Source organism: Octopus sinensis, linkage group LG11 (assembly GCF_006345805.1).
Source record: "Octopus sinensis linkage group LG11, ASM634580v1, whole genome shotgun sequence".
Classification (NCBI taxonomy): domain Eukaryota; kingdom Metazoa; phylum Mollusca; class Cephalopoda; order Octopoda; family Octopodidae; genus Octopus; species Octopus sinensis.
In genome coordinates, this window is record NC_043007.1 from 61,072,482 (window position 1) to 61,086,652 (window position 14,171).

The 14,171-nt window shown below is 32.9% G+C and overlaps 1 protein-coding gene across 2 annotated transcripts in view; it reads right to left on the reverse strand.

The window, feature by feature from the left end:
• LOC115217057 (GTP cyclohydrolase 1 feedback regulatory protein) overlaps positions 1-14,171 on the reverse strand; it is a 53,702-nt gene that overhangs the window by 4,689 nt on the left and 34,842 nt on the right. Inside the window, exon 3 of one of the 2 annotated variants that reach the window (XM_029786637.2) lies at positions 10,621-10,754. In XM_029786637.2, the coding sequence (XP_029642497.1) occupies positions 10,621-10,754 (134 nt within the window). The remainder of the gene's footprint in view (positions 1-10,620; positions 10,755-14,171) is intronic. The other variant, XM_029786638.2, reaches the window with a different exon arrangement.

Here is a 14,171-nt window from a genome sequence, read left to right on the forward strand (position 1 = left end):
CATATAAAAACAGCCCCCAGATATATGTTTACAAATGACAACCGCCCCCCCCCCCAAAAAAAAACCGAATAGCAAAGCATTTCTTGCAACTCTGGTATACATCATACAAAAAACCGAATAGCAAAGCATTTCTTGCAACTCTGGTATACATCATATACTATGATGTTAGAAATCCATAAAATACACAATACTATGAAATATTATCATTTAATACTAGAAATAATGATAATAATCTGGGATACTCCATTTAACAACCAGGAAAGAATTTCCTAGAGTCATATATAATGTTATTGTACAGATGGGTCAATCTCTCCTGGGATTTAGAAAAAACACTACTGGAGATTTTGGTATTACAATTGGTTAGCTATTCAGGTCAATAAACCAGATACTGTGGGGGAAATCATATTGACAAAACATGTCTGCTCATAGATATTTGAATCACAGCAGACTGCAACATCTTTGTGAAAGGACTTCAAAATAGAGGTCTCAAAATGTAGGATCTAAGAAAGACAACTGGACTTGTAATCATTGGAGTTTGGGGGATAATATCAAATGGTGCTATTCAATACTATGATCAACTGCCAGGAAACCCAAAAGTATCAGACCTACAAAAAATTATTCTCATGTAGCATATCCTAAAAAACCGAAATACAAAAAAAAAAGAAAGAAAACAATCTACCAGCCTGAGAATATTTTAATCTTTTAAAATCACAAATATTACAACAAACTTTAAACAGTTTTAACAGAATCTTAATTGTCAGTATTTGGTCTCCTTTCATGGCTATTCATAAATAACACCCACAGGAGAATATCTAACTTACTGTTTTTTGAGGCTAAGTCTGGGTGAGACTTGGAACAGTTCATATAAAACAATGTAACAATAACAAATTCAAATTTTGGCACAAGGTAATAATAATAATAATAATAATAATAATAATAATAATTCTTTCAACTATAGAAACAAAGTCTGAAATTTTCGAAAGGGGGACCAGTCGATTACATCGATCCCAGTGTTTCACTGGTGCTTAATTTATCGACCCTGAAAGGATGAAATGCAAAGTTGATCCCGGTGGAAATGAACTAAGAATGTAAAGAAGAATTAAATACACCATAAGCATTTCACTTGGCGTGCTAACGATTCTGCCTGCTCACTGCCTTAATAATAATAATAATAATGATAATAATAATAATAATAATAATAATAATAATAATAATAATAACAACAATAATAATAATCCTTTCTACTATAGGCACAAGGCCTGAAATTTTGGGGGAGGGGTAAGCCAACTACATCAACTCCTCCAGTACTCAACTGATACTTATTTTATGGACTCTCAGAATGTGAAGACAGATGAAATACCACTAAACATTTTGCCTGGCATGCTAATGATTCTGCCTGCTCGCGCCTTCTTTAATAATAATAACAATAATGATGAGGATGATGATTACTACCATTTAAAGACTCAGTAACATAAGACATTGTGATTTGGAGTATATAAACAATTTGATTGATAATAAATCTGACAGCTCCATTTTTTTCCTTTTCTTCTTAAAGTAGACATCTGAACCACCTCATGGTACATATTGATAACTTGATGCCATGGGTTCTTGAAACTTACGGGGACAATCCATAGAAGGGGAACTGTTTGACCTATGAAATACAGTTAATATAGAATAGACAGTTTTCATTCTTGGAATCTTGGCACTAGAAAAATTACAGCTCAGAGAAGTTGTAGGCTGCTTCTTTAGGTTTTTATAATTGGTGTTTTGAAAATGAAGCAGTGAAAGAAGCAAGAAGTAGTATTTTACAGTACTTGAATCAGAAGAAAGTAGTCTGACGGGCTTGCTTTTTTTTTTTATTGCAAGGGAGGTAAATCTGTAACACGTTTGTGCTGATTAAATAAAAGCAAGCAAAAGTTCTCTACCTCTCTCTCTGATTGGTTCTTGCCTATGTGACCATAAAATATTTATTAAATAAAGGAACGTCTAATTTATATAGTAGCTGTGCAAAATCTGTTTCTGAACTATTCTTTTCAGTAAGTAAACTTATTTTGACACTAATAATATATTAAACCTATTGAAACAGACTGTCCCTTCTTTTGCTCTTTTCTAATGAATTGTAGTGCATCTGAGCACTGTTTACAATAAGCCCATTATTATTATTATTATTGCTGTTATTGGTATAATTTGTCCTAATTGTCATAATTTGTCCATTTATTTGCAGTACAGATAAATGCTTCTATCTCTGGCTTTAGACGCTCTTCCTTAGTCACCTCTCTAGCAAACTGGTCGTTCATGTTACATTTCATTTTCTTCTGTCTTCTTTGCTCTTTCTTTTTTTCCTTCCTTTGTCTCCATGCAAGCATCTTTACCAGAAATTTTCACCTGAATCAGTGTCCTAAGGCACTCTTTACTACTCCAAACTATTTTCTTCTGAACATATAGAGCTTTCATGCTTGTCTTTGTGCATGATTGGATATAGCCTGTTAATATTGCTCTTGGTGGGGAATGCTCCATGCATTGTGAGTAGCTATTACAATTTTCAGTATCACCTCTGTTACTCCTCTTTCCCCCAACCAATAAGACTTGTATCATGCTTCAATATTGCAATTGCTCATGTAGTGATTGCTTGAAGCTTATTTCTTCCATTTAGCTTTAATTGCAGCACCAGTCTGTTTGGAGATATGCTTGCATAAAGCTTTTCCATCACTTCATTTATCTCCAAGGTATTTTATACTGTGTATCATCAATCTTTTTCATGATTTTCCTAATGCTAATTCCTAAGCCTGTTGACTTTCCCCCTCGTCAAGAATATTACTCTACATTTTTTGAGACTAAATTCCACTTTGATGTCTTTGCTAAAGCAATGAATTGTGTTCGTTAATGAGATGACTTGAGCTTAATCCTTACTGTACAGCTTGGGATCATTCATAAAATACAGACTTGGATCTTTTGCTGCTTTCCTTTAAACTCATATCCAGATGATACTTTCCTCTACAACAATGTTAAAATAATCATGCACAAAACACTTTTTCCTTCAAAAACCCCTCTCTTGATTCTTAAAGTTCCAAGGTTCTGTCCATATGTGAACTCTGTCTTCCAATTTTCTATGCTTTTTCTCAAAAAGCTCTCAACATTCTTCAATTTCAAACATGTTCAATCATTTAATGATCCATGAATGTATTATCATACCATAGGTCTTGTGATAATCTATCCAGGCCATTGCTAAATTTGTTTTCCTTTGCTTAGTCTTCCATTACAATCTTATCTATGAGCAGCAGGTCTTTAGTTCCTTCTCATTTCCATTTACAACCCTTCTGCACAATGGGGAGAATTTCATCAGCAATTATTCCAGTGAGCAGTTTCCACATTAATAGGAAGTATGATATGGGTTTGTAATTATTCACAGTATTCCCATCTGGAAAATCCTTTAAATGCAGTAATGTTTATCCAGTAGTTATCCATTCAGAGATCTTTACGTGTCTGTTGATCAGTGCATTAAACTGTTTTGCTAATTCTTTTATGGCACCTTGTCAGCTTCTTTACCTAATACCCCTGAATATTATGAGGTTCAGCTGCTTTCCAGTTACTCATCTTCTTACTTGTCACACATTTTCTTTTACAAATCTAATTTCTTCTTGCAGATACAAAACAGGTTCATTCAGCTTTTGTAGCCACTCAGTGTCAGTATTATGCTTTATGCTATTCTTCTTTACTCCATATCTTGCTCCAAAATACACAATTTTCTTCTGCTTTTGGCACAGCTCTTTTGTGTGTGATTTCTTCATCTATTTCTTCATAAAATTTCTTCTGGTCAATTTGGAATAATCTATTTTACCTATACTGCTTCACTCTTTGATAATATCTTATTATTTTGCCTCATTTAGTCAAAATGCAGTGTTTTAGTTCCTTAATAACAAAATCCAGCCCTTTTCTGTCAATACCATACCTTTCCTTCAGTCTGCCATATTTATACACATTCCTAAGCTTATTTTTTACTTTCTTCCAATATTGATACCACCAACAAGCTAATATCTCTCAATACTTTTCTTTTCTATCACAGGGTCTTTGTTTGTAGATTTCTTGCACTATTTGTCCTTTCATTGACTTTCAGTCCCAAGTTCTCTACAAACTTAACTAGCTATCTAGATAAGCCTATTGATCTCTATCATGTTGTTTGTTCTTATGTACATCAAGATTTTATTAACTCTCATTGTTTTTTGTTTCAATGTCCACTGATCAGCTTTTTTTTTCAAATCACACACTCATTCTATATTTTGGGAATTTACTAACTCCCTATTATTATTTGATTATCCTCAGCACCCTGCTTGTTTATGTATTCTATGATAAAAAAATACATTAGTGTCATCAGAATTTTCCATTTGCAGCCACTTCAGATGATCATTATTATTATCATCATTATTATTACTATTCTGCTGGGGTTGACTTTGCCTTTCATCCTTTCAGGGTTGATCCATCATGACTACCTGTATGATAAGGGTACACCAGTACATGCATACGTCCATATGTGTGCAACATGACGACCTCATATCAAGATAAACAGCACATGATCTTGCAGGTGGGGCCCAGTTATAATTTTCTTCAGGTCCTGGAGCCCATCTTTGTTCAAAAGGTCCCTGAATAAGGATAATGAATGACACACCCATGTTTCCAAAGATGAATTATTCAAACCTCAAAGAATTCCTCTCAGCACATGGCTATGATGCTTCCCTACTACTGCTCATGATCAAAGATGCACATATTGTCAGCTGCTAAAGAACATGCTGAAGTGGTTAGAGCCAAGCAGATGGCAAGCAAATCTGTGGTATTGACCAGAATATTTGCTGTAGCCCATTTTTTACAGGAACTCCCTGACCCCTCCAAAAAAAAATACATGTACATGTTAACATTTCCAGTCAGTTAAAATCAGAAGCCATGTGGGCCACTACCTGGTATTGCCTCAGAGCATTTATTATTATGTTGCTCTCATGCAACATCAGGCAATGGCTCTCATGGCTTCTGATCTTAATTGGTTGGAAGTGTTAACATGTACATGTTTTTCTTTTGTGTAAAAGATGGGCTACAGCAAATATCCTCATCCTCAAAGTCATCATCATCATCGTCACCGCCGCTGCCACCAGCACCATCATGTCAAAACCACAAAAACTGTATTTACATTGTTTATATACACAGATTACACATTCACTTTCTGATCAAAAACATTTTATAATAACAGATGTATACACATACACACACACACACACACACACACACACACACACACTCAGAGTAATATAAAGGAAGAAAATTAGCATCTGGTCAACAAACTGAAGCATGTTGGTATATTACTGAAAAGATTGTCGTTCATTCTATTCTACATCCATGACCAAGTTACTTAACTTTCAATGGCTAAGGCCACCTAGTTGTAGACAGATATCAAATGTTAGTGCAGCTATTTGTATGCAGTAGAAATACCATATAAACGATATGTAGTTTGTTGTTTGTTTACAATGCTGCATGCCCGTGCACATGATCACATGAACAGAAGTACATGCACACATGCATATTATTTTGATAATTCAACAATGTTATACCACATGCACCAGTGCAATAAATAATGGCAATTATTTTGTCTTCTGAGGTCAGATATATATAATAATATATAGATTATCTGCTCCATTTAATTCAGGAGTAAGTGGGAGGATGGGATTTGTAACTCATAAGATTTCTAAAAGATATTAGAAAAGTGAAATAGCTGCAATTGGGAATAAAACCTTGACTGCAGAGACAGTTCTCTGTGAGCTCAGTCCCTACATGTTGTTGCTTGCTATAAGTGCTATCTTACCCATATTAAAGCAGGTTTCTTTGACAAAGTTGGTGTAAAATAACGAGATACTCCTAACTAATTACTCTGGGTTATTTGATAAGTTTTGGGTGATAAAAAGTGAATTAGGTTGGTATACCACCTTAAAATAAACATATCAGTCTTCTAAGTTGCAAAAACTTTTCAGAACTGGTACTAAGTTTCAATTTTTATTGTGTTATGTGCATGAGATAGATCTCTCTGAATGTAATACTAGTCTACTGCATATAACATAACCAAAAGATGTCATACCTATTCCTGATAGCTATATGAACAGCTTAAATTAACTGTACAGCCAAAATATACTAAAAAAAAAATGACTGCTCTGGGAGAGAACTAATTTCTATGAGATAGTAATTTGCTTCTATACTCAGCCACTTTGTTTCTGCTTCACACACACACACACATTATTTAAGCACACATGCACACACATTTATGTTTACTGATTGTCTCAGCAACAATATCAATCTTCTCTGTATCATTGTCAAATGCAAATACACCCTAATTTCTGTTAGACTTTTAAGAAGCCAATGTTTAGCTTTGGTTTCATGACATTGAATGGATGACAGAAAAAAATCCTCCCATGAATAAAGTACTAGTCTATCATAAAGAACATTTACATATCCAGATGATCCAGTACCAATTTCTCACAAATAGGTGGATGAAACCAATCTTTCTAGAAACATGAATTACCTACAGCAGATTTGAACTCATAGTACGTCAGCAGGTAGGCCAATATACTATCCATTTAGTCAATCAGGACTACACATAGTTCATTACAAAAGATATTTTCATATCTCATTATTCCATAAAATAGCAGGTTACTTCATTAGTGTTGAGATATTGGAAGTTTGTAAGAGATTCATAATTTCAGCTCTCAGTTTCACATCTGCTTCAGATTTTCCATCATTTCTTGGAGTAGGGTACTTAATAGTCTTTATATCAAGCTGCCTGGTTCTATTTTGAACTCAAAACTGGGAACAAAGGAAACTATACACATTATGACATTTAGTCTGATTCTCAAATATCTTACTACCTAATCTATGATTAAATACTAATGATATTAATGATTTCTTTATTTAAGGAAATTTTACATTTTCTAAGTTACATAAGTTACATAGTTATGGTTTGCCCTTTAACAAGGCAAAGCACCCATTCAGCCAGAGATATGATGAAGTCATGGGACTGCAGCATGGCGGATAGCGAAGAGGTAACAGAAGAGCTCAACTTAGCCATTGGTGCTTCTTACACTGAAGCTGAGCAGAGGAATCCTAGATCAAGAGCCAGGATCACCAAGCTCTATCAAGAGAGTAACTGAAATGCATCTATAGAAGCAGTGTCCATGGTTGTGTAACCAACCAATGAAAGATCCACTATGACTCAAGCTCCCAATGCAAATTTATAATAATGGAATTAAATGCTGACAGAGAATCATGGGAATATGTGAAAGCAGTGTAACTAATCGACTGATGTTACATAAAGACTTGTGAAATTTCGAATTTCTAGCAGGACCATAATCTTAAAATTTTTTTTATTTTTTCACATTGAAAATGTTGAATATTATGTATGCTAAATGAATGCAGAATCTCTAAAATCATCTATTCCAGCATAATTCATTAGGTGGAAGATATACAGAAAGGTTCTCTAGGTCAGAAGAATTGCAATAAATTGAAATTGCACAGTAACTGTACCTGAACCAGGCACAGTTACTGTGCTTGGTTCAAAACTTAAAGCCTTGAGTATATTTATATGGATAACAGATTTATTAAAGCTAATAATATTGTAAATACTGTACTCACGAGTTACTCAATAAAGCCAGTTTTTAAAGATTTCTCAGTTTCTCAAAAAATAATAAAATAAAAATAAGATTTCATTGATCTTTGAAAAAAATTCTTATACTTTGTTTCATTTTCAAAAAACAAAACTTTTTAACAAAGAATCTTTAACCCTCTTGGTAACAACCAATATGATTCATGATACAAACTTGATGTTTTAAAGGGATTTAATTTAAAACCTTCCATAAAAATTTCATGTTCATTTATGTTCCAAAAATAAGCTTAATTAGGGGTAAGTTATTTTACTAAAATGTTTGTTATTTTCAAAATCAATTTTAACAAAGGCAGAGTATTTCAACAGATATATGGTAATGAAAGTGTTAAATTTCTGATAAAGGTTTTTGCTGATGGTTTTGTAATAAAACTCCATTATTATTTGCAATTAGAACCATCATTATAGTTTTGGAGGCCAGTGAAATGGCAGAATAAGCAGAGAAGTGGAGAAAATATCTTGCAGTATTTATTTTCAATCCTTAGTTACATTCTGAAGTTCAAATCCTGCAGGATCAACTTATACTTTTCAAAAGAATGAATGATTGTCAAGGAGATATATTTATTCAGCTATATCCTTCCCCTAAAATGTATGGCTTTGTGCTTATGTTAGAGTCAATTATTTTCATAATTATAATTTTCTAAAAAGCACTGGAATGGTATATACAGTTGAATACCGAACAAAACACCTCAGTTAAATCCACGAGATTCTGAATTAAAATTACACCAGTATTCAGTCTACAAACCAGATATAAACTGTGACTGATTCTGTCACTTGGTTCTCTTGTTAATTTGTGGTTTGGTGTCAACGAGAAATCATCATCAACATTATTTCAATTATTGTTTTATTGTTTACACATGTATATCTAAATCCCCACTGTCCTTTGTATATGTAAATCCTTGCTGTTCTAAATGCCTTTTTCATTGATGTAGTCAATAAAGGAATTATTATTATTATTATTATTATTATTATTATTATTTATAGTGGTATTAGTAGAAGTAGTGGTTGTAGTAGACAGTAATCTTGTGTATTGCAAACCATGGCCTAAAGATAGCACTTAAGAATTTGCCAACATTGCCTGGGACACAATAAGACTGTCAGATTCATGCATGATAAAATTGTGCCTTATATATTAAAAACAAACAAATAAATAAATAAAAACTGTAGACGTTCATAAAGAGAAAAAGAAAAAAGAGAAATTTCAACAATTAAATTTTGAGAAATATTAACAAAATTAATTCTTATAACAAATTACAGACCATTAACTCCAGTGATTTTCATAATTGTTTGCTTGTTTGCCAGGTCTGTAATTGGTTTTGATTACTGCTTGCATGATCATTGAAAAAAGTTTAAATTAATTTGATAAAAAGTAAAAAGAATAATAGTAAAAAAAAAAGTTCATTATTATTTATAGTCATGTGATCAAAAGTCAGAAATAGCTCTTGATTCTCAAAGATGTTACTGCTTTTTTTTCACTCTTTTTTGTTTTTTGTTTTTTCACTTTGGCTGAGATGTAGTAATTAATGTCAATAGAATCCAAATGAGTTCTACAAATGACTGTTTGTCATGGGAGAGGACAAAGTCATTAGTTAAACTTTAATAATAAAGATTGTGGTGAGGATGTTCAAGTCATTCTTTGTTTTATAAATCTACCAGTAGGCCAATGGAGAATTGTACACGCACAGGGATTCCTGTCTAAATACAGGCATGTGGTAATTTGATATAATAAAAACAATTTCTGACCAAAGATTAACAATTTCTTTCATTGATACTAGCCCATAAATTTGTAGTTGATGACTATAGCCAATTGAATCAATCTCTTTTCATGCATAGTAACTATTTATTGACCCCCAGAAAGGTGGAAGGCAAAATGAATACTGAAAGAATTTGAATTAAGATTGCAGAAGTAAGTATTTAGTTAATATATTTAAGAGATGAGGAATTATGTACATTATTTACATTTGATGGATATTTGTCCTCATCTTGTTTGTTAACACATTTCGGATGATATACCCTCTAGCCTTCATCAGGTGAATAATAATAATAAATAATAATAACACCGAAAAATACCTATGGAATAAGAACCTAGGTTCAAAATTTCCCCAAGACACCTGATGAAGGCTGGAGGGTATATCAGCCGAAACATTGTGTTAATAACAAACAAGATGAGGACAAATATCCGTCAAATGTAAACAATGTAAATTTATTTTAGTGTTCTACTATTTTTGCCACTCCAATAACTGGTGGCCAACAAATAATATGCTTAAAAGATATTTTAAAATGTTGAAATTAGATTTATTTAATTTTAATTTATCTTTATTAACCCTTTGTTAGCATATTTCTGCTAAACTATGCTGCCTTTGTTTCAAACTGATTTTGAAAATAATGAAGAATGTAGTAAAATATCTTTGTCATTATTAAGCTACTGTTTGGAACATAAATTAATACAGAATTTTGATAGGAAGTTTCGATTTAGATCATTTTAAAACAAGAAATTTGTATCATAGAACCAAGGGTGGTCTCTGGCAGCTTGGCATCAAAAGGGTTAATAGTGATTTTTTTTTTAAAAGACAGGAAGCTGTTTATCTTTTTAACTGGGGAGAAGGTACAGTTGATGGAATTGACTGGAATATATTAATGGTAGTTATTTTTCGGTCCTAGAGGAATGAAAGGCAAATCAATCCCAGAAAGATTTGAACTCAAAATATAAAAGCAAGAAACTAAGTAATACATGACATTCAGCCAACTCACCAATCTTTATTATTATTTAAAATATATAATTTCATGTTTTATTTATTTGTTTTCATCCCTATTGGATATTTCTTGATTAGTCAGCAACATGTTAGTGTAACAAGTTAGAGTAACCAATACATTAACTTGGATCAAAGCAAATTAAAAACCATTTCTCTCATTTGAGGTAGTTGTATTACCTTCCTTACTTGCTGGTTTATGCATGGTCCAAATGCAAGTTTGACCAACGCCGGCCATGCCTACCATGGAGTAACCTTTCATTTCCAATTTATTCAGAACAACTCTTGGAGGATCTGGGGTTCGGTATTCAATGCTGCAATTAAAAAAGAAACTTTCCATTTTCATTTCAATATTAACAATATTTAAGGCAGCAAGCTGGCAGAATCATTACCACCCAGGCCAAAATGATTTTGTCTGTTCTTACATTCTGAGTTCAAATTCCATGGAGGTTGACATTGTCTTTCATCCTTTTGGGGATTGACAAAATTAGTACCAGTTGAGTACTGGGGTCAATGTAATTGACTAGCTCCTCCCCATAACTTGCTGATCTTGTGTTAAAATGTGAAACCAATATTAACATCTTGTTAGAGGAGAATATTATTGATTCTTATTTTAATGATCCCATATGAATGAAGGACAAAGTCAACTTAAACAAGATTTAAATTCAGAACTGAGAAGAATGAAAATGTATGAATGCATAGTATAGCTATGTACATCATTATTTATTAAATCATCCATTTATGATTAACAGCTGTTATTATATTATTGCACAGTTTAAGCACGAGACCTGTGAACCAAGCAACCAACACTTTAGAGGCTCAATCACATTGATTCTTCACTAGGTTTTTAATCAACTTGATGCCATCAAAGGAAAGAAATATGAAATCATTATTATTTTTTAAAAATAATTATATAAAATTTGACTATTATAAAGTTATTATTTCAAAATCAATAAATATAAATATAAAATTTCAAAATTTTTATATATTCTTTGATCTTGTGCTTTTATAACAAAGTACTTTTCCTCTGATACAGTTACCAATTATGAATACAAGGAATTACGTTTTTAATGCAAACTTCTCATAGTTTTGACCCAATATTAATTTCAATAAATGCATTTATAAATAACTGCTACATAAGATATTTGGGTGCTAAAAAAAATGTATTGGCCCAATCTATGATTCACTGAAGTATAGACAGAAAAACTGACCAAGCATATTTATAGATTTGATTCTTGAATGCTTAGAATTCATCTTCAAAAAAAGCTCTATGCCATTAGAACGATCTTCAATGCAGTAATTAAACTAGAAAATATGGAAAAGTCTTCAGGTGGCTAACACAACACAGGTGAAACAATTTTGAACATAGTTTCTGGTAAGTTTGCCTTTTCACTTGATTTAGACAAAAATTGGCATGACTAAAATTGAAATGATGATTTCAAAACTACAGTTAATTTTCTTCTATCATGTCAAGTTTTTTTCTTCTTTAGCTTACTCTTTGAATAAGCACAATTGTATTGTTTGTCTGTAAGTAGTAGAACTGGTTAGCTGTTTTTATTATTCTATTGATAACACTGGGGAACATTTTTGAAAAACATTTTAAATGATTTTGTGTTTTGCAATTAATCCTACCTAATTTGATGGTGATGGTTTCAGAAATACCATCAGAAATTTTCTATCACATCAAGTTTTTTGTTAAAAAAGAATTTTGCCATTGAATGCAAGACTGAAATAAGAAACTAGCACAAACCAAATAGCACTTTTTATAGTTTAACAAATATATTACACAAAATGTTTAATTACACATATTAGGATAGATATTTCTGTCAAACTGGAGTTTCAGCTACTCAAGAAATGAACTCTGTCTTTGCTGCTTTATATGAATAAATTGCATCATAACAGTCTTTTTGTAGTGACCTGCAGTAAACAACATTATGTTGGTGTTCCACTTGCTTTGATATCTTGGTTGAATCTTTCTCCTTGCTCATCACTTATTGCCTTATGATTTTCAAGGAAGTAGTCCTGATAAAATGCACATTTACACTTATGTTGCAGCCCAGTGCTTGAAAACTGGTTAACAGGGTCTGCACAAGATCTTCATAATTTGATGGCTTCCTGTTTCCCAGAAAATCAGACACAACTGCAGCAAAAGCATTATATGCTTCTTTTTCAATGCCAGACATGATCTCCAAAAATAGTTCATCCTGCAACAGCCACTTAATATGTGGCCCATCAAACACATCAATCTTAATTTTCTCACAAGACAAAACTGGAAACTTTCTGCTTAAGTATTTGAAGCAGTTACTGTCTCAGTGTTTCAACACATGTTTTGCACATTATGTGGGGTGTCCAGACTGTCTTGTCATCCAGTTCCATGCTAAAGTAAGTAAGGAAGTAAGGTAAGCTTTCTTCACAAAATCTGTGATTTTGTTTCACTGCCTAATCCAGAAATAAGCAGAAGACATCGGGGCTGTTTTTACATTCTCTTCTCTCACAACTGGCCATATTTCTGAAATACAAAACATATTCAAGCCTGTTGTCACCTGGGAAAAGCATTTTCAGAATTTTCAACAGTTATAAAGTAAGTGAATGCAGATTTGTGATGGCAAAGTTCCATAAAGAGCATACATACCCTGAAGTTCTTTTTACAGTTCTTTGACCATGCTTGATGACAAGTGACCTTGACCCATGTGTCCACACAATTAAAACACTAAGGGCACATTCAAAATACCAATTTTCATAAGAAACAGTTAAAAGTTCAACAAAACATGTCTTGCCTAGTTTGCAATAATAGCTATAATGGAACTGAAGGCTTGTGATACATGTGGAGTATCTCCTTCTCCCATTACAATTATTTCTGTCATCTTACGGATCTGGAACATGAAGAAACTTACAAGCAGAGTGCAATTCAATAGTTTATTTTTAGTTCTCGTTCATGTGGCTCACTCCCATCTTTATGGCAGCGCATGGTTCGTTATAGCTCGTTTCACGTGAAGTTCATTACCTCAGGAGCTAACAGGTAAAGTTAGAGCAGGATAAGAGTCCACTGTGAGCTGCAGGTTCGCAATGTTTCTCAGCATAAGCGAGAAGGAAGAAAGAGAATGTCTTAATTCTCCTGCTTAAATAGTCATTGCCGGTGAGAGTCTTGCTGTTGTCTCACACACGGCAAATGGCTGCAGGCGACATCTTGCTCCTGTTTTGGACATGGTAATGGCTACTGGCGAGATCTCATACAAAATGGTGCTGGCTTCTAGTGCCTCGCTACATATTCATATTAAATTAAGCAAGGGATGGGCATATCTGCAAACAAATTCTGCAAACATGATCACAAAAATATGTTATTTCTTAATGTCTAATTGTATGAAGGACATTTCTGTTATCATGACATTTGAAACTGGTTAAATTGAAAATAGTGGAAGTTGCTCAAGTTTAATATTTGTATTTACTAAAGATACTTAAATCATGACTTTTTTTTAACTTTTGTAGTTGTATTTACTTTAAATGACATTGAAAACTATGTTTTCAAAGTTATGTTAACCTCCATACATGGGTTTGCATTTGATGAAGTCAAATCTATCCTTAGAAATGGTGACAATACCAGAAATGTTGAAAAATGGAGATCTAAGTTTGTGAAAAATCTTGACATGATAGAGCAAAATGGATTTCATTTTTGAAATCAGCACCACAGAATTAGTAGGAAACATGTATCCAACATCGGACAACAAAAGCCC